The sequence below is a fragment of the Pelodiscus sinensis genome, chromosome 9 (assembly GCF_052426305.1).
Source record: "Pelodiscus sinensis isolate ZL-2025 chromosome 9, ASM5242630v1, whole genome shotgun sequence".
NCBI lineage: Eukaryota > Metazoa > Chordata > Testudines > Trionychidae > Pelodiscus > Pelodiscus sinensis.
In genome coordinates this window covers 4,295,293-4,322,412 of record NC_143060.1, presented here as the reverse complement: position 1 = coordinate 4,322,412, position 27,120 = coordinate 4,295,293, and the positions used below count along the sequence as shown (strand labels likewise).

At 40.9% G+C, this 27,120-nt stretch overlaps 1 protein-coding gene across 8 annotated transcripts in view; it reads right to left on the bottom strand.

The window, feature by feature from the left end:
* MAST2 (microtubule associated serine/threonine kinase 2) overlaps positions 1-27,120 on the bottom strand; it is a 306,028-nt gene that overhangs the window by 133,555 nt on the left and 145,353 nt on the right. For 4 of the 8 annotated variants that reach the window (XM_075935891.2, XM_075935889.2, XM_075935888.2 and 1 more), the window contains one exon: positions 16,708-16,914. The exons of 3 other annotated variants lie outside the window; for them this stretch is intronic. In XM_075935891.2, coding sequence (XP_075792006.2) covers positions 16,708-16,914 — 207 coding nt within the window. Of the gene's footprint in view, positions 1-16,707; positions 16,915-19,628; positions 20,112-27,120 lie in introns of those variants that run through there. One more of the 8 variants, XM_006117328.5, reaches the window with a different exon arrangement.

Here is a 27,120-nt window from a genome sequence, read left to right as displayed (position 1 = left end):
ATCTCTGGTGAGGATTTGCACAACCTGTTTTTAAAAACTTCCAGTGATGGGGCTTCCACAACCTCCCTTGGAAACCTGTTTCGGAGCCTTTTTCCCTAGAATCTACCGTAAATCTTCCTTGTTGCAGATTAAGCCAGTTATTTCTTGATCCAACTTTAATGGCATGGAGAACAACTGATTACTGCTACTCCTCACATAAGGGCATAGTTACATACTTATAAATGTGATTTTAAGCAAATAAGATGTTAAACAAATCAAATTTCCCCAAAAGAATTAATGTAAATGGGGGAGTAGGAATTTTTGTCAGACAAAAGACATATATAGTAAAACTGCCATAGTCCAGCATCCAATTGTACGGCACTCCCTGATAGTCCAGCATCAAAATGGCAAGAGCCTAGTGAGTGAGCTTAGGCAAAAAACACGAGTCACAAGGCAGCAGTGGCTCAGTATATACTGTATATAAAGTGTTTTTAACACAATGCCAGTGGCAGACTGTCCAGCATCACACAGTCAATGGCAGACTGACTTGGTCCTGTCCGATTTCGCTCGGTTCAGCTGCTGCCTTATGAGTCGTGTTTTTTGCCAAAGCTCACTGAAAGTCTCTGTCTGTGATCCTTCGCCTTGGTCTCAATTTAACTTGTCAAGCAAACAGTTTGCCTCAGCTGGGACCATTAGCAAACAGAGATATGTTCCACTGGTTTTGGTCCTCTATCCATACTGAGAGAAGATACTCCCATGTTTTCCATCAAACTTTTTTTTGATTGACTCAAGTAACGCTAAGCAGTTTTACACCCTGAGCGCTAGCCCGGATCTTGTCGGCATTATTTTGAATTGCTCTCACAGTGGTCGGAGCAAGACCTGGAGTGATGCCGATGTCTACAGCAGGCTCACCTGCATCAAAATGCGTTAAAACATCTAATTTAGTGCCCAAAATAACAGTTTTCCAGGCTTCCTTGTTGTATTGCTAGGCATTCCACTTTCACTTGCTGGGTGTTTTTGACTCATGGTGTTGGATGATATAATCACAATCAATTAGAAATGTTCAGGGAATTATGACACAATGTGAACAACAATGGCTACCACACTGAAGTGGGAGGAATGGTTGGCTTATGTCACAAAATAGTTACCTGCTAGCAGTTGGCAGCCAAACTGTGCGAATTTAAATATGTTCTCTAATACATCAGTGATATAATAATAAAAAAAACGTTAAACAGGACAAAGTGAGGCGTTAATGTATAGCCCTTTTTGTAACAGACCTTAACATATTTCAAAACAAAACTGTCCCAGTTTAGTTTTGTTTTGTTTAATTTTCCCCTCACAGGTCAGGTTTTCTAACCCTTTGATTATTTTTGTTGCTCTCCTGTGAACTCTCTCTACTTTTCTACATCTCTCCTAAAGTACAAAACTCAGAACTGAGCACAGTTCTCCAACTGAGGGGTCTCCAGTGCTGAACAGAACAAGACAATTACCACCCACGTCTAATATAAAACATTCCTCATATTAGCCTTTCACATCTGCATCACATTGTTGACTTACACCTGTTAACTTAAAATACTAGTCCAAAAGCATAAAGAGTTTTACATATACTGATAATCAGTCTCAGAGAGGTAGTCATGTTAGTCTGTAACTTAAAAAAATCTTTATAAATGAGTGGTCTTGTAGCACCTTAGAGACTAACCAAAAAAAAAAAAAAACCAGTATCACAAGCTTTCGTAGGAATAAGCCACAAAAGAACATACTAGGTTGTTGTTGTTGTTTTTTGTCTGGAAGGTGCCACAGCACTACTCGCTATTTACATTTTTTTAACATATTGATTATGTTATATATCTTTTCTGTTATTTTACACTAACAGCATTGTTTCAAGGAAGAGCAATTTAAAGTACGTCAATTAGTTAGCACATTAACTGAGCTTTCCCACTGGACAATAACCTTTAAATTCATTATGTATTTTCTTTTAAGGAAACTGTATTGATACAATGCTACATAAACAATCTGATAAGTGTCAACAGCTAGCAAGCTAAACTAGAAGATGTAAAACTAATATCCGTAGCTAACAATGTTAGGAGTCATTAGAAAAGGAATAAGTCAGACAGAAAATTTCATAATGACACTATATAAATTCATGGTGCATCCACACCTGAAATACTGCACACTGCTCTGATCGCCCCATCTCAAAAAAGGTATATTTGAATTGGAAAAGATATAGAGAATTGCAACAAAAATTATTAGGGGTATGGGATGCCTCCTATATGATGAGAAATTAAGAAGACAGGGACTGTTCAGCTTAAAAAAAGGAGTCAGTTAAGAGGGGATATGATAGAGATCTATAAAATGGTGTGAAGGTGAACAGGGAAGTGTTAATTACCCTTTCACAAAAGCACCAGAAACAGCTGTAAAAAAGCGAAGACAAGGAAGTACTTCTTCACACAGTGCGCATACAGCCTGCAGAAGTCATTGCCAGGGGATGTTGTGAAGGCCAGAATTATAACTGGGTTCAAAAAAAGAAATAAGTTCATGAAGGTGAGTCTATCAATGGCTGCTAGTCAAGATGCTCAGAGACCCAACCTCATGTTCTGGGTTTCCTTAAGCCTCCAAATGCTAGAAGCTGGGGCTGGACAACAGGGGATGGATCACTTGGTAACTGTTCTGTTCATTAATTCAAACATCCCGCACAGACCGTTGGTCTGACCCAATATGGCCATTGTTATTCATGATTAGCTTTGAAACTATTGTGGGAAGAATCCATCAGTGAAGATTTACACTGGCAATGAAATCTTCACTTCGGTTGTTGAAACACTGCATCAGCAAGAGGAGTCATTGTAGAATACAGTAGCTTCAACAATTGTGAATACTGTACAGGCAGTCCCCGGGTTACGTACAAGATAGGGACTGTAGGTTTGTTCTTAAGTTTAATCTGTATGTAAGTCGGAACTGGCGTCTAGATTCAGCCGCTGCTGAAACTGACCAGCGGCTGACTACAGGAAGCCCGAGGCAGAGTTGCTCTGCCCCAGGCTTCCTGGAATCAGCCTCTGATCAGTTTCAACAGGCTGAATCTGGACGCCAGTTCCGACTTACATACAGATTCAACTTAAGAACTCCAGGCATCCCCAAGTCAGCTGCTGCTGAAACTGATCAGCGGCTGATTCCAGGAGGCATGGGGCACAGCAACTTTGCCTCGGGCTCCCTGTAGTCAGCCGCTGGTCAGTTTCAGCAGCGGCTGAATCTAGATGCCAGTTCGGACTTACAGCTCCGCTCCGCTTTGCTCCCTGTCTCCCTGGTCTGTTGGTCTCCAGCAGACCAGGGAGACAGGGAGCAAAGCCGCGGAGCACGCTGGCAGCGGGACAGCCGCGGCGCGTCTGGGCTGTACGCTGTCCACGTGCTCCCCGGCTTTGCTCCCCGTCTCCCTGGTCTGGGGAGACGTGGAGCAAAGCCGCGGAGCACGCGGGCAGCGGACAGCCCAGACGCGCCACGGCTGTCCCGCTGCTGGTGTCCTCAGAGGCTTTGCTTCCCGTCTCCAGCAGACCAGGGAGACGGGCAGCAAATTCTGTTTGTAACTGCAGATCCGACATAAGTCGGATCCGCGTAACTCGGGGACTGCCTGTACTTTTCAAACAGCAACTTCTATTACTACTATTACTGCATTTGAAAAGTGCCTGTTGCACATATCAATGCCAAAATCTAATCTAAGATATCAGCTTTTACTAAACACATACCCCTATGGTACTATATATGACAGGGGTGGGCAAAGAGGCCTCCATGGGCTGGATCCAGCCTGCCAAGCGGGTGGACACCCTGGCCCATGGACACCCTGCCACTCCCCCATCCCCAAGCCAATCAGGGTCTGTGGAAGGGGAAGCATGGAAGAGTCCTGGCCCCGCCCCTTCCACCAGAGACCCCGCCACTTTCGGGGCAGCCCAGGGCCACTTGAAAATTAGTGAAGTGACATCTTCCCTATCTAAAATTATTGCCTACCCGTGGTATCTGAGCACTAAACACAGTAAAAGGTAATCTGCTTTATGGTTTGAATTTCACAATTCAATGTGTTTTTACTGAGATGGAGGAAACACCAAGAAACCTTAGGCGCTTTATAAAATTTTAAAAATAGTGACATTTTAAAATATTCAAATTTTTAAGAATATGTTTTAGTTGCAACTCACATTTAATCTTATTTTTCTGCATTACAAATAGAGATTAAAATCGTTATAATTATGGAACAGCTTCTGTCTCTTCATAAGAAACTGAAAATATCTGCAAAGCTGGGATTTTTAAAATTAAAATTAATGGAGATTGCCTATCTCCTAGAACTGGAAGGAACCTTGAAGGTCATCAAGTCCAGTCCCCTGCCTACACAGCAGGACCAAGTACCACCCCTGATGAATTTTTGCCCCAAATTCCTAAATGGCCTCCACAAGGATTGAACTCACAATCCTGGGTTTAGCAGACCAATGCTCAAGCCACTGAGCTATCCCTCCCCCCAAGGGGATTTACCCCCTTATCCTATAGCTCTAGAACCACAACCCCTCTACCTGCCAACACCCCCCTCCACCCACCCACAGAGTCTCTAGCTTGTGTTGAGTGGTACTTAAGCTACCTCTAAGCCCAGGGTTTCCCAACCTATGGGTCGGGACCCAAACATGGGTTGCCATTACATTTCAAAAGGGTTGCCAGTTGTCTCCCCAGGTGTCTCTGCCTCCTCTCCTCCCCGTTTTTGAATTGCTTTGGGTAACCAAGTCTTCCCGAATTGTCAAAATGGGTCCCCATCTGGAAAAGGTTGGGAACCGCTGCTTCTAGCTAGCTAATGCTTAGCCTACTAATGCAATAGGTCTGCAGCAGCTCCAATTACAACTCATTAGCTGCTAACACAATCACTAGGTGGGTAATCAAATTGTGTGTGACATATTTCAGTGCTGTCAGTGGATTAACCATCAGTCACAAGGTGGTAAAGAATGGGCTTTATAATGGAAGGGAGTTGCAAGCTTAGCAGAGAAGCCATCCTTCCCTAATTATGTAAGCATCATGGTAACAACGTTGCATTCAAGATGACATGAAAAATGAAGATTTTTTTTAAAATTGTGTGTCACATCCATACCACTAAAGCACAAAAAATGCTGGGAACTCTTATTTTCATTTTACTGTAAACTGACATTCTTTCCTAATAAGAATACGGTGCTTCAGGCAATTAATTTCTTGGAGACTGTGTATTTTTTAAATGGTTAAAATCCCTTGATTTTGATCTTCATGTCTTATAACACCACCCAATGGAATAGAATGTGGGACAAGAAAAGTACAGTCCAGCGAGAGTCTGATGCAACAGATAATTGATAAAAACCAGTCTGAAGGAGCCCACCAGAAAAAATAATTTATATTGTATACACATGGAATCTAAGTTTTACTTCAAAACTATGCCTTGCATTTAATAACTGTGTATGAGCCGTTAGACATTCAAAACTAAATTTCAAATCATGGTGGTAGTAACTCTTGCTATGTATACAGACTGTTCTTTTACTTCATCATGATCTTTAAAAATAAGAATGGTGTGAGAGTGCTTGAGGCACACATTAAAATTACACAGTAACAAATTACTAAGTTTTATTTTGCAATTCATAAACTTAGATTAATTACCGTGACTGCTGTGATTTCACAAGGTGCATATTACCACAGAGCTGTTATTCACACCTTGTGAACTTGTGCATTTATATTTATAAGCGTGCAGCGGGTGCCACTGTACAGAAGGTTGGGTCATGACACAGAACTTTTAGAAAAAGGCAGGCAGATCAATTTTATAATGATGCTTTGTTAACATAAAAACAAACAGATTAAATGGAAGAAAAACTACCCTGGTACCGGTATTTAGTGAGGGAGGGCAGTTGCTGTGTATGCAAAATCCGACCATTATTAGTGACCACTTTCTCCAACAATGTGAAACCAGCAGGCAGTGGTTACTTCTGTTTAAAAATTAAAGCTTTTATGAATCCCTGCCACGTCTAGAGACTGTGTCAGTTAAAATGGGTATTGGCTTCATGATTTATTTGGCTTTCAAAGAACTGTACTAGAGTTACAAAAATGCAGGAAGTTTCAAGAGGTTCATTCTTCCCACAAAAAAGATTTTTCTCTATGTGGATGAGGCACATTAAAGGTAATGTAATTATGATTTGCAAAGCTGTCATCTCCACTGAGCCAACAACTAGATTATCATCCATTATATTTCCTATATAAATGCACTCCCGTAGAAAAATAACCTGCTAAGGGCCTAACCCCAATTATTGCATTGAAGATCTTTGAGTCTCTTAGCTTGTTACCAACTATATAACCACATTCAAATCTATTTCTTGCAAGATCCTAGTTTAAAATACACTGCCCTTGATGGTGTTGCGCAATATGAAATGGAAAAACCTTCTGAAGCCACTTGTTTTCTATCTGCAAATAAAATTAGCTGCAGAATTACCAAAGCTACCAAAGTCATCACCTTGAGGGCTAGATGAGTCAGAATCTCAAATATGTTTATTCTGAAAAGAAAAATACCTTTCTCCTGTTGACTTGTAGAGTACAGTAAGAGAATCACAATGGATGAGCAAAGAAAATGGCTCCACGAACAAGTATAACTTGTCAGCAGATAACATCATTTAATAAAAGAACACATGTATAATTTATACTGGAATTTTTAAGATCCAGCCTAATGAAGTCAAGGGATCTCAGCTCTTTATTACCAGCGAAGTAATAGTAAAAATGGTCTTTGTGATGCATTTTCAGAACATTCTGTATGGGCTGACAAAGCTTACTCTCTTTTGATGTTATGAAAATGAACATCTCAAAATCTTTTATTACCAAGATGAACTGGATAAGATTACAATATTAATATGAGAGAGGTTTAATTCAGTTTTTCAGTATGGGGGAGGAGTCAGATCTTCCCATATCCTTTCAAAAAGTGGAAGCTGTAAAACAAATTGAGGAATCTGAGAAAGATTTGGTCTGAGTAAGGTGAGGCAATTTTTGGACAATGAGCTTAGCACATTTCACAAATTTGGGAACAGATAGTCCTTCTCTAAAGGCCTGGTGATGAAACAGACTGACACAAAACCTGGAAACAAAATGTTAGGCTCATTTTCTCTGGATTTTCCTGTCACTTGGTCTTCACATTTGGTAGTGCTTACTCAAATTCTTCAGTTTTGACCAGTCTAGTGCAGGGGCACAGCATACATTTTTATTAAAATTTAAATTTCCTGCACGCCTTCAAAGGCATGAGAGAGATACAGGCGTTTGATATTAAACTACAAATTGATGGCCTGTTTCTAAGAAGTGACAAAGACACAATTCCTGCTAAAATCAATCAAAAACTGCTGGTGCTCAGAACCTCTGAAAATCAGGTCACAAGATTCCAGCTATGTACTTCTAAGGTGTGCAACTAGCGTCTTTTCAACTACATCAGTTGAAAAGTAAGGATGTTAATTATTGTTTAACAGGTTAACCAGTCAAATGCTAGATTTAGCTCGTTAACCTTGGAGCAGTCTCCTGCCAGCAATGCAGCTAGGCCAGACCGAGCCCACTGCACCGCGGACAGAAGACTACTCTGGCCCACTGCACCATGCCGCTGGCAGGGAGCTGCTCTAACCCAGGCCTGCTGCATATGTGGGCGGGAAGATATTCCAGCCCAGGCCCACCACAGTGGGGGCAAGCTGCTGCTCCAGCCTAACCAGGCCACTGGTCAACCGGTTACCATAAGTATCACCCAGTAAGGGATATGCTTAGTGAGAAACTGGCTAACCGGTTAACTCTTTACATCCCTAGTTTAGGGGCTAATGAAAAGAGGGAATGACAGCATTTGTAACAATGAGCATGGTGTAGTGGGGCAATATAAGCTTCCCCCATATTTCTGTGCTTATACTGTCCCTCTTATGGGAAAGCCATGAACAAACTCCGCCATAAAATCATCCTGTTTTACATTTTACAATACACAGAGAACCAAGAGTCTATACAAACAAAGGCACTGCCAAAAAACCAGAAATGTTCTACACTTTTTTTTTTTTTTAAATCTACAGTGGAAAAAACTGCCACATCGCATTTGTACTAAAATACTGGAAGACAGAATGCTCTTCTTCACAAGAAATACTGGTAAGTTATCTGACAGCTTTAATATAGTGTAAGTCTACCATGATTTCAACCTTACCAAAGTGCTGATTGAAAATCAATGCCACAGAAAGGTCCTGCTGTTCTCTTTAGAGCATTTAATTGAAGTGGCACCCTCTCCTGGCCCTGTTCTAAGTATGTGTGACTCAAATGCAGATTATCATTTTTAATCAAACTGGACCTAGATATGATGCAACAAGTGTCAAATGTAAAATATCTTTAAACAGACTGTTGCATGTCAACGTTGCATGATGCCTACCATCATTTCATTCCTAGCCAAAAACTCCAGACCTGAACATTTCTCTTGGTGCCACTGAATACTCCTAGGTAGCTGTAGCGAGATTTACATAGTGTTCACCAGAAAATACCTCTCCTTTCAGTTGACAATTATCAAGATTTACAACAATAGTTTTCAAACCATGGGTCACGGTCCAGTACTGGGTCATGGAATAGGCAGCAGGTTTAAAACAAACAAAAGGACGTTTTTCTTCACTCAGTGCACAGCCAACCTGTGGAACTCCTTGCCAAAGGATGCAGGGAAGGCTAGAACTTTACCAGGGTTGAAAAAAGAGCTGGATAGATTCATGGAGGTTAGGTCCATCAATGGCTATTAGCCAGGATGGGTAGGAATGGTGTCCCTAGCCTCTGTTTCTGTGGACGTGAGAGACTGCCAGGAGTTTAAACCATAAGGTTAATCGATACGTTAATGCTTACAAATTAACTGGTTAAACTCTTATATCCCAATTGCAAAAGATGAATATTTAAACCTAGTACCAACTACATCCATCTGTACAATGCAAAGGGCAACCAACAGGTCAACATCTTGCTGAATGGACACAGGCTGGACCACAGCCCATACCTGGGCTAGTAGGTGGGACACTGGATACTATCTTGACTTTCAAGGAATATTTTATCAAGATCTCACTGAAAATAAAGACAGGAAATAACCTCAGATCAGCAAACTGGCTCCTTATGTAGCACCAGCTAATGTGCAGACACTAAGACTAGAAAGGTGACTTTCCGTCCATGCCTGGAGTTCTTTGAGATGTGTGGTCCCTATTTGTACTTCACAGTTCTCTGCATAAAGGATGGTAGATACTCAGCTAAATGAAACCATGCCCATAGCAACAGGTACTATGAGGCCAACCAGCCTGGCCTAGCTGCTGGTCCTTTCCAATATCTCCCTCTCTCATGTGGGATTACAAATTCCCATGCAGAATTGTCTCCTCATGCCACATCTACCCTGTTCAAAGATGTGTTCAGTCCACTGAGCCCCAGTCTCCAGGCAAGGCTCCAGTTTGGACAACTCCCTTTGGGTGGCATAGTAGGTGGGAGGAACAAGCTTCATATGTAGACACTGCCTGTCTCCTGACAGATCCCCTCAGCCTAGCGCACTAGTTTTAAACTTTCACGCCATAGGTGGGTCAAGTCCAATAGTCTCAGATGCAGAGTGAACACATCTTTGAACAACAATGTTGACTCAAAACCCAGAAGTTTCTCAGTATTAATGTAGCACATGCAGAGACTAAAGCTGCCCTATGCCACAATATGCCTGGATAGGTCAACCTACATTTGTGAAAATAGCATTAAGGCGCCTGTGAAAACAAAACAATTATTCAGCACATTTTAAGGCCACAGAATTTGAAGTGCAGCAAGAACTTGAACTGGAAGGTACCATCTGCTGCGACAGACAAAGCAATTTCCCAATGTTGCAGAGCTATTCGTTAATCCTCTGACATGTCAAATAGGAAATAGCAACTAAAATAAACTCTCAAATGCTAGCTCAAGTAACTTGACACTCAGAAGGAATTTAAGCAGTGGCAGATAACATACTGTTAAAATGATTATACTCTCACCATTTATTAATATGCCCTGAAATATTTAAAAGTAAAACCTTAAAGTACACTCTCAAGGTTAACAAATCCAAAACATAAAATATCTAATTCTCCCATACTGATGCACTGCCTTGATCTCATGAAGTCAATTTATTCCCCAAATCTAGGACCTCCTCCCGAGTAGCAGCCTGAGGTTCTTAGTGATTGTACATGTGCGTATCATCACCAAAAAAATCCTTTATTCTGTTTCAAGTCCCTATCTAGCCTAAGCAATATAGCAGTTTTTGTGAGCATGTTAACAAGTTTTAACTTACACAACAGTAAACAAGATTTTGCATCCACTGTAGATTGAGCAAATCATGTTTTAAAATATGTTAGCCGGTTGTGGTCAACCACTAGGGGCTGATTAGACTTGTGTTAGTTAAGATGTGTTTGCTAATAGTTGTGTAACCATTACTCATTTTCCACAGCTCCTGTAAAGTGCTGAATCCTACTCGTTGCAGGATGAAATTTCCTGTGGTTCAGGCACCCAATACAAACCCCTGAACACCACTAAGACAACAGACTCCACAGCAGCAGAGCTGAATTTGCAGTCTGTGGAGGCTCTTTCACACATCTAGCACCTGGTGAAAAGGATTTTTGCATTTCCCTCCAGGCACAGTAGCAGTACCAGTGCTGGGCTGGAACATACCTTACCAACATAAAATCAGCAGCCCGAACACACCATGTAAGTGACATGGAGAAGATGCAGACCCATACCACTGCCCCAGAATAGAGAAAGAGTTCACCTTCTCCAGTTCCCCAGAATGCCCAATTAACAGACCTGCTAAGAGAAAGGCATAGCTCAGTGTGCACTTACACACACAACCACACAGTTGGCAGGTCTAAATTTAGATCTCTCAGCTGTACCAGCATCCATTTATATGAGTTTTTTTAAAGCAACCTTTCCACAGTTCCATAAAGGTTTTAGAAAACAAGCTATTCCCACTGTTGTGGTTAACCTCAGCCTTTATTCAAAAATTCTGCAAACATATTTATACATTAAAATAAAATATTTTACCTACACTATATATAAACATTTTTTAAAGTATGAAATTCAAGTTTTATTTTGTTCAAGTTTATACACATAGTTTCTGGCCACCTGATGCAAATTTTAGTTTGAAATCACTTTTATGTTGCTTTCTTTAAATAAGTATTTGATCATCACCATATTAAGGATTGATCAGTAGATTTTGTACCATGACTAATGCATTTTCATGACTATTTTGTAAAAATACAAAACATTAATGAAGATATAATTTGTAAACATTTTTAAAAGCCAGAACATTTCTGGTGGGGGTGGGAGGTGGGGGAAAAAAAGACAAAACACATTTTTACAACAAAAAAGTTGCAGAATACAAACATATACACGCATACTATTTCATAAAATCATAGAGCAGGGTGAGAAAAATGCACATTGGGCTATTCAGTCCGATATTGCTGCCACTCTGCTGCTGCTCATTCCTCCCTTTAAACTTCCTCCCCTTAATTAAACCCTCTCTCATTCCCACTAACTTTTAATCTTACCTACTTCTGAAACTACAGTCTCATACCAAGCGAGGCCTAAACTGAAACTCTTCACTCTCCTATCTGCTTTTACCACATGAATACCCATTTACACCACCTAATGAATTGAAGCCCAGATGTGTCTTGCTGCAAGAATTAGTTACAAACAACATGAGGTTTGTTCATTTTTTAGATTTTTTTATAATCTCAAGATTAATGTAATCTAATCACAATTTAATACATAACATCTTTTAAAATAATTTAATGTCAAGTAGTGCAATAAAACCAGGTTCATGGGCATAAGGATACATTTTGCTTCATAAGGAGTAGCCAACTCATACTAAGGTACAGTTGTGAAATATAGCTGAGTGTCATCTGGTAATGTGATTTGCCTCATACCTAGCAAAGCATGTGCCAAACCCACTCAACAAAAATATACCCAACATGTCCATTCAGTAACTTGGAGACGATTTACTCTCTCTCTCCTTGCATGAAAACCACATACAACATCTGTAATACTTCCTAGTTTATCCATTGTCAAGGTCTCTAAGTTACTACTCTGACCCCTTTTAGTGATCATCAAGAAGCTCACCTGTATTTTCTGTTAGACCAGAGGTATAAAATATTTGTTTCTATTTAAACTGCTTCTGTCTGAAGCCAAAAGCCCCCATTGCTTGCTGTAACAGAGCACTGATGTCAGCTGTCCAACAGCTGCTCATCTGTCCACAGAAAAAGACTAAAAACCATTATGAAACAGTTGGAAGAAAAAGAAGGGGAAAATGGATTACTGATGGCCAAATGTGATAAATGTTAACATGAAAATGTAAACTGGCTTAGTTACTGGAAAATGTCATTCCTAATCCTCCCTACACAGCTATAGGAACTCACTGCAACCTGACCGACCTATGTTTTTTTAACTGACTACATCAGCGACAGTAAATAGCTTACTAGGATGAACCTTTACTCTAACTCAGCAGTGAGAATACCCAGAGCTGGTATGGTAACCAAGTAAACAAAACTACAACAAAGAAGGATGAGATAAAATAGGATCAAGAGCTGCACAGGTGAAAGCAAAAACTTTTGAAGAACACAAATAAAAAGTTACTATTATAGAACTTTTATAACATAGTCACACATCCCAGAATCATCAACTGCTTGGTATCCAGAGAGCAGATGGCCGGAAGAAATGCATATGTGAAAATTATTATAATCATGAACAGGCCTTTTAAAGCTGAAATGCAGCTCAACACACTCATAGGGACTATCCCTATCATGAAAATTGTTCATGTCTAATGGCTAAGACTCTTGACAAAGTTTGACAGGAAAAGCACTATTTCTTGCACAAACGTCTTATAGTTTGATTTTTTTTAAATGCCATTAATTCCCATGCCAAAAATAATACATTTAAATTAATTTAAAACTTGTCTAATTTGGATAACATCGCCTGCTGCTTATCAGTCTAACCCTGGTGTTTAACACCAGTAAACACACAGATTACACTTGAAAGTTACCCAACATTTGTCCTGTGGTACTGTATATATTTTAAAACTGAAATAGGATGAAAACCAACATTTAAGCTTTATCACCACTTCACTGGTCACCTTTCAAACACACTCTTCGATCTGTTCTGTGTGTTACCAAAATGAATGCCATTTGCCATTCTCTCCAATGACTGACTACCCCAAAAAACAGATGCTGACCAACAACTGGGCTTGGCCACATCTCCATGCTCATTCTCAGAGGTCAACTGAAGGATCAGTCCACACCCCATTACTTGGAGACAGCCTGATTGTAACACAACAGGTTTCAGGCACACTGTATTTGACTTCCTCTTCACAACAGCGTGGCTCATTAGGCAAGAAGCTGCAGGACTCCATTAGGGCTGATGACTATCTTCCTAGGCATTCCGTTATGTGGGTGCATGGTGGATGAGGCTTGATCCCACAGCTACTTCAGCTTCCTGAAGTCTTGCAATACCATAAACTTGCAGCTGTAAAAGGGACTGAAAGATGCATCAAAGCCTCTTTTCCCCTCTGGTGTGTACTTGGAAGGGCCATTGTGTTTATCCTACAAAGCCTCCCTCTGTCTAAATTTTTATGGTGTGTCCACCTGTGATCTTATTAGACCATAGAAAGATGTTCCGCCATCTCTCACACACAAAGGCTCATATCAGGAATTTCTGACAGTAAGTCTGATTTTTGGGGTCTAGAAGGCAAGTGTACTTGGTGGTTTCTGCCCTAATTGAGTTCTCAGAGGATTTTTGTCTTCATCTTTCTTACCGTTTCTTACATTTGCTCATGCAGAGTTTGTGTTCTGATGTTCATTATATGTATATTGATTAATGATAGGATTTTAAACATGGTAAATGTCATGGATTTTAGCTATTTAAATCTGAAATTTCCATGTTGTAATGGTAGGGATCCTGACCAAAAAAGGAGTTGTGGGGGGCCACAAGGTTGTTGTAGGGGGTCACTGAGGTACGGCTACCCTTATTTCTATGCTACTGCTGGTGGCATCTCTGCCTTTGGTGGCTGCTGGCTGGGAGCTCAGCTCTGAAAGCAGAGCTTCTGCCCACAGCAGCGCAGAAGTAAGAGTGGCAATACCATACTGCCACTCTTACTTCTGCGCTGCTGCTGGCAGGGTGCTGCCTTCAGGGTGCTGGGCACCTTGCCAACAGCTACCACTCGCTGGCTCCAAGCTCTGAAATCAGCAGAGAAGTAAGGGTCGCAATACAGCAAGCCTCCCCCCCCCCCCGTAACTCCCCTTTGGGTCAAGACCCCCAATTTGGGCAATGCTGGTCTACCTGGTGAAATCTGCATAGCATAGGTTAAAAGCACACAAAACACCAGATTTCACAGGAGATCAGATTTCATGGCCATGAATTTGGTGGAGCCCTATGTATAACCAGTGTTGATTATTTCCAGAACCCATCTATCTGATGTTATGAGGTGTCACACACAGAACAAATGGCCACTAAATGGGGTGCAGAAATCTGGACAACATAAACATGCAAGGGGGACAGTTTTGCTACTCTCAAAACTCCCGTCAAAAGGATTTCTTGGTGGGTGGCTAGTACTGGAAGGAGAATGCTCAGGACATTATGCTTAATATGCTGCACTCACTGGCATTTCCAAGGTAGCTCATAAGCACTCTGATGATAAAATGGTTAGAGGTTTGGTCCTGGAGTATTTTTTCCATGATGCTGAGCTATAGCCACCCTGTGAGCAAATGGATGCCCTTGAGTGAGTATTTCAGGGAATATAATACCTTATTTTTGTCCTCATCGAATATGCTTATTGTAATTAATAAAAAAAAATTCACACTCTCTCAGTAGACCTTGATAGCTCACCAAAGTGAAATTCTTTCTTCTGAAGAGGCCTAAATGTTTGGCCTCCTTCTCAGAAGATGTAAATCTGGAGCGGTCTTGCTTGTTCATTCGGGTGATGACTTGCACCGCTTGAGAGTCAGAATGGGATATGGAAAAGTATTCTGCTTTGTTAGACTACACGAAGTATTCCCACTCTGTTCTCTCTGGAATGGGAGCACAAGTGGCTGGAGTACATCAAACCACCTTGACCAGTTTTAAGATAGTGTCATGAACTGGAGGTGCCACCTTTTTAAGAGCAGCAACCTAGAGACTGTTTGGTAGCTTCTGGGGGGGGTCCTGTACTTCCTCCAGAGGAATCGGCAGAGTGTCTGCCAAACTTCTTCAGGTGGGTGGGCATTACCCGTAGCTGTCAGTTGGTGACTGTGAGACAGGTGCGATCATCTTGTTTGCAAGCAGTCATGATAATCTTGCCAAGGCAATTGTTCTGCCTAGGCTGTCTGGTTGCTCATTTTCCTCAGATCATTCCTGAGGGTTTGATGTTCTTCCCTGTGTGAGGAAGCTTGTCTTGACTTTGGCTATGACCCAATAGATTCAGGATGTCACATACACGTATCCCAGGAATGCCGCAAGAAAGACAGTGTGCGGAATCAGGAGGGAAATGGGGTAGTCCCCATGGACAAGAGTACCATTGGAGGCATCCGCTGTCTTCTTTTCTTCACCAGTGCCAGTCTTGATCCCATTCCTTTATATAGGGCTGGTCTCAGGGTACTATTGAATGTCAGTGTCAAGAAACCTTATGTGCTCCTTATATACTCCTGTGCCAGGGTGCAAAGTTTTACTGTATTTAGTGTAAGAGGAGAACTTCTTTTTGACTGATGATTTGGGGAAATGTCTCGTGTTTCTTATGAGAACGTTTGCTCTTACTCTCCTTGTGCCTGAGATTCCCCCAAAGCTGAAGACCACTGTCCTTGGGTGAATGGACTGGGATTGTACTGGGGCCTTATAACACACAGTCCATCAGGAATTTTTTAACCCTGTGCTTATGGGCTTGATGGGTTCTGGTAGGAAAAAACCAACAGATGGTGCATTTAGAAGGGGTATAAGCACCCCCAAAGCAGCGGAGGCATATATGGTCATCACTGATGGGAAAAGCCCAGTGGAAGGCCACAGAGACTTTGAATTTCAGGCTCCTTAGTATACCAGAGCACCCAAGCTCTGAGAGCTACTAAACTGTCTATGCCCAAGTTTTAACAATTATTTACTGCTAACTACAAAGTTTTAAGAAGGCGGCTAGCGAACACTGCAGGCACTGGAGAGGTTCAATATCAGACCATGGACATTAGAAAAAACTAGAGAGGCAGTCAGTCCATACTGCCACTTATGACCTTTCTTTGAAGCACAAGGTGGAGAAGGGGCAAGTGTAGACCAAGAGACAGTGCTAGCAAAAATCTTTCTGTCTTAGGCGCATGGCACACAAATGCATTTTGAGTGGGCACTCAAAGAACTAAGAGAATTCTTACATAGCATTTGTTTGTTATGCAATAGCTCAACAAAATTTGAGGAAACAAAAGCCATCAAAGTCAATACCAATGAAGAGTTAGTTTGTAAACTCGTACATTTTATACATGTGTTGCATGCATGTATGTATATATGTACACGTAGTGCTTTTTTTCCTGATTCTAGACCTTTAGTTGCAGGTGAACTGGAGAAACATACAAAACAGATCTCAACACCATACAATTAAATATAATCCACATGTGATCTGTTTATCTTTTTTAGATGCTATTTGCTTAAGTTATTAACTCATGAGAAGTTTAGAAGTGGTTTATAGTGGAAGGAAATTGTTAAGTGCTGTTAGTTGATATTTTTCCTTACCTCCACTGTAGCGGATTGCTGTTGCAGGGACTAGAAGGGTTGCTCTGTGGTTGTGGGTTCAGGTTAAAGACTAAAGGAGAAGTAGCGAGAGCACAATCGGCACTAAATGGGATTTTAAGGTGCTGTAGACCTGGAGCAGATGTAGGAGAGAACATGTGCTGGTGAACATCACTTCCTCGGCAGTGGGAGTACAAAGGAGAGGAGATTCTGACAAGGTACCACAGTAGAAACAATCAGTGTCAATGTCAAATGTTATTGCTTTTAGTTTTAAAACAAAACTTATTTTAAAATTATCTTTGTTAAATTAATTTAATAAGCTAAGTGGTCAAATATCAGCCTTTTAATCAATACCTGAACATATTCGACTGTTAAGATAAATAACCAAGATGTTGCTGGTAGCCAATGCAACACTAGCTCAACATTATTTTTCCACCGTGGAGTTATATGAGCCTAAACTGATCAAATCCTCCATGCCAAATCTAAGAAATTCTAGCCGTGTCAGTCCCTGGATATTAGAGAAACAATGTGAGTGAGGTAATATCTATTGTTGGACCAACTTTGTTATACCTTGCATTTTGCTGCAACACTGGGGGTACATTTCCTAATAGAAAATGTGTGTGTCGCTTAAAAGCTTGTTTCTCTCTCAAGAACAGAAGTTGGCCAAATAAAAGATATTACCTCATCCACCTTGTTTCTCATTCATAAAAGAGTGTTACAAATACTCACTGTGAAAAGTACAAATTACACATATCCTTAACAAGAAAACATTCAGCACTTATAATGCTTTACATCTTCTACGTGCTTTAGAAACATTAACTAATTTAGCCTGACAACTGCACTGTGAACCATATATTCTCATTTCATTGATGGGGAAATTGAGGCACAGAGGAATTAAATGACTAATCTCAGCAGATCAGTTGCAGAATGAGGATTAGCACTGAAAAGACTCACAAGTGTGTTCTCATTTCTCTTAACTGTATTGTTTCTTCACAGTTAGCAACCAACGTAGACATATACACAGATTGGGTTTGTGGATATATTGAAAAGTGGCAGGGTTTGCCTTCTGCATAAACATTAAAAAACCCCACCTCTTTCACCGGACTATACAACAAGCTTGGTTGGGAAAAGTAAAAAATCACCTGTAAGTACTGCTACACAAAAATAAATACATAAATAAATAAATAAATAAATAAATTGAAATGTGTTAATTTCTAATATAGGAGAGTCTTGCTTAGCCCAGATTTATAGTGCACAGGAGGAAAATACTCTCTGTATATTTACATGAGAGAATATAACTACGGCAACATAATGAGTTTTCTTTTAATTATTACACTCTAAACAGCTGCACTCCCTGCTGCAACAAAACTGTGGCCAAAATCTAGTGCGAGTGCTGGCTGGCTGGAGGGACCTTTCACAAGATATTCCAAATAAAATATTCTTTGAAGAAAAAATATTGCATTCGCTACCAACATCAGAGTGCTGCTAGGCCTGTTTAAATAACTCAGCATCCAAATTACTGTAGCAGCTACACATTAGTACCTAGAACTGTTGTTTTGACCACTTATATTTCTTGAAAACTAATTTGGATAGAATTTTCATCATGACCAACAAATAAATCACCTTCATTTGAAGGTACAATAGGATTATTTTGCATTTCACGTAAGTTTTATTGTACTTTTAACACTACCATTCCCAGGATACCAGAATTAAAATAAAATAATTTTAAATACTTAAACATAAACCATAAAAGCCGCCCTTATATTAAAACTGTAATCCTCAATCAAGATTTTACATGCCATTAAACGAAATTTTTGTACCCAATCACCACAATTTAATCCTTATATGTACTGAAAGCTCAATAATTATTTTAATTTGAATGCAAGAATCGTGCTGTAGACAGGAGTGTTATGTGCTATGCCAGATGGCAAGATTGTATTAAAATTGTAATTTCTTCGGGGCTATGGCTGTGTCTTTTGTTCTGTGTTTGTGCAGAGCCTTGCACAATGGGGTTTTGCTCCACGGTTTGGATTTCTGTGTGCTACAAGGTGGTATTATACAAATAAATAGCATACATTATATTAACTGGGCATAAATATTAACCTGTTTTTCTTTTGGTAAAAATGAAAAAAAGAGTTCCATTTGTCCTGTTCAAAACATTAAATATGGCAATATGAAAATTTAGGATGGACTTTGGATATTGTTATTTTGGGCCCAAATGTAACACAGTTTCACTTAGCATCTTTGAATGTAAAATGTCTTGAGTTTTCAAGCTCAGAGTAATGCTAATAATGACTTGCTCTTATATAGTGCGTCTCATCAGAAGATTTCAAAGCACTTTATAAAGGAGGTAAATATTGAAATAAAATACGGTCTGTATACTTAAATTGCCTAGAGTTGCAAATTAAGATGAACATTTCAGGTAATGCAGCCAAAAAAAAAAAGAGTCTTATCTCAGACTCCTAATGTATTTGAAATGTATTATTTTTTAGTTTTGTCACTGCCCTTATTCTGACAGATTAAGGCATATTGCCCTTTTAGTCTGTTTAAATAACCTTATATATTTAAATAAAAGAATACAAAAATCACAAAGTAATCAGTTTTCAGTTTTACTACAACAGTTAATGCTGTGTGTGATACTTTGCATATGTTAGGTGCTGATTAAAACAAATATTTTTAAAACTATAAAAGAGCCTTAATCTGTCAACACTTTTACTTCTAGTGCATCATTCACCGCAGAGTTTTGGAAAATATTTCCTATGTACAGCCAAATAAAACCCTGATAAAATGCTCCATCAATAATAAATCCTCTTTTAATTCAAATCAAGATGACATTTGTTGGCTATGAAAAGTTCTGGGTATTTTTCCCAGTAGTTTTCATCTACAAAGTCAAACTGTCATTTTTTTTCCACAGCAGTCCTTACTGGATCCGAAGAGATGGTGCTCCAAATCTCTGTTGCCTCCGTTTCATCATTGTACTTTCTTATACACTGTTTCTTCTCAGAATAAGAGGTTTAAACCCCAAAAAAGAGAACCCGCTGTTATCACTCCGGTGCAGAGCACAGAACAATCAATGTAATACAGAATTCTTCATATACTGCCAGTGTCACCACAGACTTTATAAATTCAATAACAGCTCAGATTAATCAGCCAGCTCATGTCAAAATCTAATTATTTTTAAAGAAGTCTTCCACAAGTCTATTTATAGTATCCATAAACAGGAAATGAAGACCACCAATTGGCAGCACTTGTACTAAGAAGCCAAAGATACAAAGTAAACAATCTGATCTGTCATACAGACAGCAATGTACTACTGACATCACTCACACTTCGAGCACAGCAAATCAGCGGCAAACTTTTTCTGGGCTTCAGACAGCAGTGACACGTTCACTCTTAGTGAACTACAAGAAAAATGCAGAACCAGAGAGAGAGATGGCATACTAAAGGAAACTCTGGCAGGAATCTCACATACCAGCTTGAAAATGCATACTGTGATAGGAGTACAGTCACTGCTCCCAACCAGAGACCCTGGGAAAGTCATGATGAGTGCAAAGAACAGCTGTCTTTTAGGAAACATGCTAACTATCCCATTTCTGGAAATCAAACTGCATAAGAATCCGCAGGACTCCCATCTTAAAACATTCACTATGTGTTAATTTGCTAAACACTGAATTTTACCAAACAAGTTGAAATATATATAATCAGGTTATATTCTAGCTATTTCTTCTTTCCATTTTTATGAACTTAAAACTGACAAAGACAAATTAGCCATAGAGCAAGCTGTGAAAGGATATTGAAGACTCTAGGAAAGTACAAGCCTAAGCTTGATGATAATCAATTGTAAGAAGACTCAAGAGGTTCCCTTGCATGCCTTAAACCTCCCAGTCTTGCATTTTAGTTTTCAAAAGTAATTTCTATCATTAACTCATGTTGAAGTCATGCTATTTGCATGGCTGCCAAAAACTACTGTCCATCTTTTCCAAAAGACATTATCTGAAGAAAGTTAGCTTCTCAAGCTAACATTCCACATGAACATTTTGGCTAGATTTTAATTAAATCAGTGTCTAAGGGACTGTGATGTATTTTTAAAGGAGTATTGAAAAGTTTCAAATATTTATAAAAATGACCATTTATGGTTCCTCACTGGACAGCAGGTCAAATTCAAGATTATGGTCCTCATCTTCAAAGCCCTCTACCGGAGTGATCAAAATCATCAGAGAAACGCCTCTCTCCAGGAATACCACCTCTGCTAACACCTAGGGCTCGTCTACACTGGCCCCTTTTCCGGAAGGGGCATGTAAATTTCATGAGTCGTAGTAGGGAAATGCGCGGGGGATTTAAATATCCCCCGCGGCATTTAAATAAAAATGTCCGCCGCTTTTTTCCGGCTTTTAAAAAAGCCGGAAAAGAGCGTCTACACTGGCCCCGATCCTCCGGAAAAAGTGCCCTTTTCCGGAGGATCTTATTCCTTTGAAGTAGGAATAAGATCCTCCGGAAAAGGGCACTTTTTCCGGAGGATCGGGGCCAGTGTAGACGCTCTTTTCCGGCTTTTTTAAAAGCCGGAAAAAAGCGGCGGACATTTTTATTTAAATGCCGCGGGGGATATTTAAATCCCCCGCGCATTTCCCTACTACGACTCATGAAATTTACATGCCCCTTCCGGAAAAGGGGCTAGTGTAGACGTAGCCCTATGCTCCACAGGAACAAAGGAATTGTTAATCTAAAAAGTGAGAGCTATATGCCTAGAAAATGGATTTTCTCAGCAACAGGTCCTCAGATCTGGAGGATTGCAGAACTACCATACACCCCAGCACCACAAGAGCAAAATGAGAAATTCAACCACTTTCCCACAATTGGCACCAGCAAAAAAACAAAGCCCCCACAGAAGCCAGTATCCCAATTCTCTGGCAGAGAGTCAGGGAGAGATCTTTACATGTACACTATGTAATCATAATTTTATGATAGTCATGGTATGAAAATTAGGTAGATTAAATAGTGGCAAGTTTTATTCCAAAAAAACTTCTGCATACAACATTCAGTCCTTTTTAAAAATGTTACTAAGGACCTCCTCAAACACACAGATCAACCCCAAAATCCTTCTCATGTACTAATTTCCCCTTTAAAAACTATACTTCAACTAACTTCAGCAAGCCACATATACTACTGCCAGTGCCGCTATGGCAGTAGTATATCTACAGTGAATCTGTGGGAACAACTCTACACATTCCAGCTGCTGGCTCAGCTCCTCATGGCAATTTAAGAGCACTGTTATTTTTAATCTACTATTCTTGAGTGTTTCTCTTCTGAGTTGAAGGGAGGAGTAAAGTTAGAATATAAAGTCTCTCTCATCCCTTTATAAAAAAAAGCCCACCAGACTGTTATTCTGTATGTCCAGACCCAAGCTAGAACAGGACGGGAACATAATGCCACTCTCCGCTTCCTTCTCATTCTTTACCTATTTTCTTCACTTTATATTCCCATGCATGAGGCATTGTACTGTCATGGCTGCCTTTCTCCTGAGTTAGGGGAAACTGCACATGACTCACTACCAGAACAGCCTTATTGCTAAGAGAGACTGAAGCTGACTCAGATCATGTATTTTATCCCAGAGATAACTGCACCCTCTCCATAACTTCCACCACCTCTGAGCCTGAAAGGGGAAAGAGACCAACCAGGATTCAAACCAAGGAATCCGATACAGCAATGCACAGCCTGCCCACTAAGATACCAGACTCTTCTAATTTGAGCAAGGGTGATGTCTTAACTTTATGCCTTTAAACTTTCAATATTTGCAATATTAAGGAATTTTCCCTCCACTTAGCTGTGACACTGTATTTTCACAAAATTAACAAGTGTGATAACATTAGCAAGGCTCACTCTAATTGTATATAACCATAAGCATTTCAGGTTTAATCTTTTTCTCAGTATATTTATTGACCAAGAAATTTTGTTTTCCCACCCACATGACATCCATATTAGTACAGAAACAAGTCTTTATATAAAAAACTAGAATGAATGTACAAATTCTCTTCCCATGCTTATTTTTATTCTCTTCAGTCCAGCAAGTCAAAATATTTTCCTAGTTATCTCCATCATTCTAAAGTTTCTGTTTCCTCAGCTTTAAGTATAAAAGTTTAGAAAAATTAGAAGCAGAAACTGGTATAGTTTTAAGCTTCAGTTTAGCACAGTTTAAGGGAACAATTTACTTACGTGTCGTTCCACTGAGAGGAAATTTGGGAGAATTTTTACTAACCATCACTAAAACTTATTTTATTCAACACCCCAGGATCCATCAGTGGCACAGAGATTGCACTTTCAGCCTTTGCACCTGAAAACACGAGACTCTAATGCTTGAGTGCAAGTCCAAAGTTTCATACTTGAAAGAGTTTAGCAGATTTATACATGCCCATAAAGTGACTACCCATTAGAGGGGGACAGACCATCCCAACCACACAAACCATGATGCATTTATTAAAGACCCAAATAAAAGTTTGGGCAAAATAGTTATATTAAAAAGTGCCTCTGACTACCAAAACAGCCAAGAATCTTTAAAATTTATCTACAGCACATGCATAAATGCATTAAAAATAAAAATTAATCCCTTCCAAAAATAAGGGTGGCAACTATTGTAACTGATACACACCAGCTTAAGTCTGCTCTAAACTAGGAGTATAAGTCAAATTTAGCTACATAAGACCAATTTTCTAAACAATGAGTCCACGCTACCAAGTCCATTCCATCGACTTTAAGGGCTGCAGAAGCTGATTTCAGTACTCCTGCTTTTCACGAGGAGTAACGCAAAAATTCAACCTTCCATGTCTGAATTTATGGTAGTATAGACCCAGCATTGTACAAGTAAACATTCTTAGCCTCCAGGAGGCATCATAAACGCACTGCTGTGACCACTCTAGCCAGAACTTGCAACTCTACTGCTCTCCAGGTGAACAAGAAAAGTCCTAGGAAAGTTTGAATTTTGTTTCCCACCTGGCCAGCTTTGCAAGCACACCTCAAAGCAGGCAGCACACCTGGCCAAGAGCTCCAGTTCCCAGGGGCAATGAAGAGCACCTTGGATCTCGAGGCATAAGGCGAGAAATCTGTTCTCTTGGATCTCTGAGCAGCAAAAGAAATACTGTCTATGCGATGGTCGCAAAGTACACGGTGGAGAAAGGATACCTCGGGGATACCCAACCGTGCCATGTTAAAAATAAAGGAGTGGAGGCAGTCCTACAACAAGACAAAGGAGACAGACACACAGTCTGGTGCATCACCACAAACTTGCCACTCCTATGACCAGCTGCATGTCATCTGGGGGGGCGAGGATAGGGGGAAAGGGTGACTTGCTTCCCAAGCCAGACCATGGAATCCTCCAAGACACTTAGGGCATGGAAGACAATGTGGTAGTAGAGAAGGAGGAGGAGGTGAATGGCCAGTCGGTGAGCAGCAAGAGCCAAGAACTTTTCATAACCTTGGAGACAATGCCCTCCTCCCAGGACATCTCTCAGTTGGGCACTGATCCCAGGGAGGGCATTTACGGTGAGTTCACTTTTTTCTTCTTGCTACAAGAGGATCAAGGAAATTGGGTGTGATGTGTGGCACACTCCTTGGCTACACAGCACAGAAGGGCCCAGAACAGCTTGTTAGCATGTCTGGAGATGGAGCAGGAGTCTTGCCTGCACATCTCCTTGAAGCTCTCGTATAGGAATTCTTTGATCTTTCTCATAAGGGTCCCTTCTGGGGAGGCCAGCCTTACTCTGTCCTCTATGGTAGTACACATTGACGTGCCAAACCAGCAGGAAGTGCTCTGGCATCATTGCAGCACAAAGCATTGCAGGATAAGGCGCAGGTTTCTGGCCACATTCAATCAGCATCAGTTCCCGATCACTCTGTGTGTTTCAAAGACAACTGATATCTCACATGACAACCTGGATGAAGAAAGGGAAGCTATTAGCTGCTGCCTCTGTTGCTAGCATGGCTTCAGCCTCTGGCAACCTGTCCCTTCTTCCCACCCACAGGTTCCTCTAGGATGGGAAAGTAGAATGCTTCTGGGAAGTGAGGTGTGGCGGACACAGGAAAGAAAATTCGTGCACCATCACCCTGCTCCTACGTCCCACCTTCTGCCTGCAAAATTGTACCCTGGCAGGCCTTTAACCATGCCTGCCTCCAAACCACGTGAGTCTAGATGTTCCCTTGAGAACTCTGTTGTGTATCTGCTGTATAGTGGCCACCTTAAAGCATAACTTTAGCCTTGCACAGAACACATCTCCACTGTCTGTAAGGGAGACCTTTGCTGTATATAACAGATTAGGATTTAGGCTCTGTAATGTATTTCCTGTAATGTGTGCCCTTGTAACTTTTTGTTACAGCGGGAACAGCAGGGAGCTTGCTGCCAGCTGAAGCAGCTGTCCGGCTCGCATAAATCCACAGGCGAAAATGGACAAGGAAAGATATGGGTAAGGAGCAAATGGAATAGAGAAACATGTTCTTGGAGGAGAGGACAGCATGCAGGGAACTGCGAATGAAGCACTAGGAGAATGTCTTTTCATCCACGACGGCTGTGATTGAAAGCACAGCGGTATGCCTGGAGAGGATCCCTCCTACCCCTCGCAGGACAACTTTCCCTCCTCACCCAGGTCTGTAGTCTCAACCACCAGCCCTAGGACATGGCAGGGGGAGGGAACTCAAGTGCAGCCTCACACTCAAGCTCCTGGGAAAATTGTGAAGTAAAAGGCTGTCCTCCTCACACTTCTGATTCATAGACTTTAAGGTCAGAAGGGACCATTATGATCATCTAGTCTGACCCCCCGCACAGTGCAGGCCACAAAATCTCATCCACCCCTCCTAGAATAATCCTCTCACCTATATCTCAGATATTGAAGCCTTCAAATACTATGAAGACCCCAAGATGCAGAGAATCCTCTAGCTGTGATCTGTACCCCATGTTACAGAGGAAGGCGAAAAACCTCCAGGACCTCTGCCAATCTACCTTGGAGGAAAATTCCTTCCCGACCCCAAATATGGCAATCAGCTAAACCCTGAGCATGTGGGCAAGACTCATCAGCCAGACACCCAGATTCCCTCCTGCCTCCGACAAGGTCCCGCAATGTACTCCTTTTCTGTCCCTGCTACCTTCCCTAAATAAAAAAAAAAAAAAAAAAAAAAAAAAAAACACGATTTCTGAACAACTCTCTCTTTATTGCTATAATTACAGGAGTGGGATGGGAGATTACAGTGAATGCAGGGGCATCTCATTGAGAGCAACACAGATGACTCAAAATTGGCCTTTCATAAAACTCCTTCAAAGCCTCTCTGATCTGCACTGCCATGCCCTACGCTCTCCTTATCGCCCTGGTGTCTGGCTGCTCAAAATCTCTGATTAGGCACTCTGCCTCTGGTTCCCTACTCTGTCAGATATTATGGAGCACATAGCAGGCTGCCACCACAAAGACAATGTTGGGTTCACTGAGATCCAACCTAGTCAGTAGACTCCTAAACCTTCCCTTTAAAGCACATTCACCTACCATTCTGCACTTGCTCAGCCTGTAATCGAACTGCTCCTTACTGTTGTCCAGGCTTCCCATGAATGGCATCATGAGCCACGGGAACAAATGGTAGGCTGGGTCACCAATATTGACATTTCCACCTCTCCAATTCTCCAGATTTTCCCGTCTGAGGGGAAAAGCTCCAGCCTACAAGTTTCTGAAAAGGGGTAAGTTCCTAAAGATATGCATGTCATACACCTTTCCTGGCCATTCCCTATTGACGTTGGTGAAACGGCCCTTGTGATCTACCAGTGCCTGCAGCACCATGGAGAAATATCCCTTGTGGTTTATGTACTCCTTGGCAAGGTGGTCGGGTGCCAAGATGGGATGTGCGTTCCGTCTGTCGACCCACCGCAGTTAGGGAACCCCATCACAGCAAAGCCCTCTACTGTGGCATCCACCTCTCCCAGAGTCTCAACCCTCCATAGTAGAATGGTATTGATTGCTTTGGTTACTTGCAGAGAAGCAGCTCCCAGTGTAGATTTACCCACCCCAGATTGATTCCCAATTGGCCAGTGGCTGTCTTAGATCTCACTATGCAGATTTAATGTATACAGGGAGCACTGTGATACTATGGTACCAACAGCTATTGACAACTCTGAGAAAAAGAGGGGTTTTTTTCTGCAGATCCACAAGGCTCTTTCCATTGAACCATACAATTCTAATTGGTTTATAAGGACATTTGGGTATCAATCAGAAGTAAATGAAAACCACAACATAGTACTAATTTGATAAAACCAAAGTAAATCAATTCAAAATAACTAGGCCTGACTTACTGCACTTTGTATAGATCCAAGAAACAATAAAATAATTTAGTCAGAGTATATGGACAAGAAACATACTGAACACACTGAAAATCTCTATTCCACAAAGAACG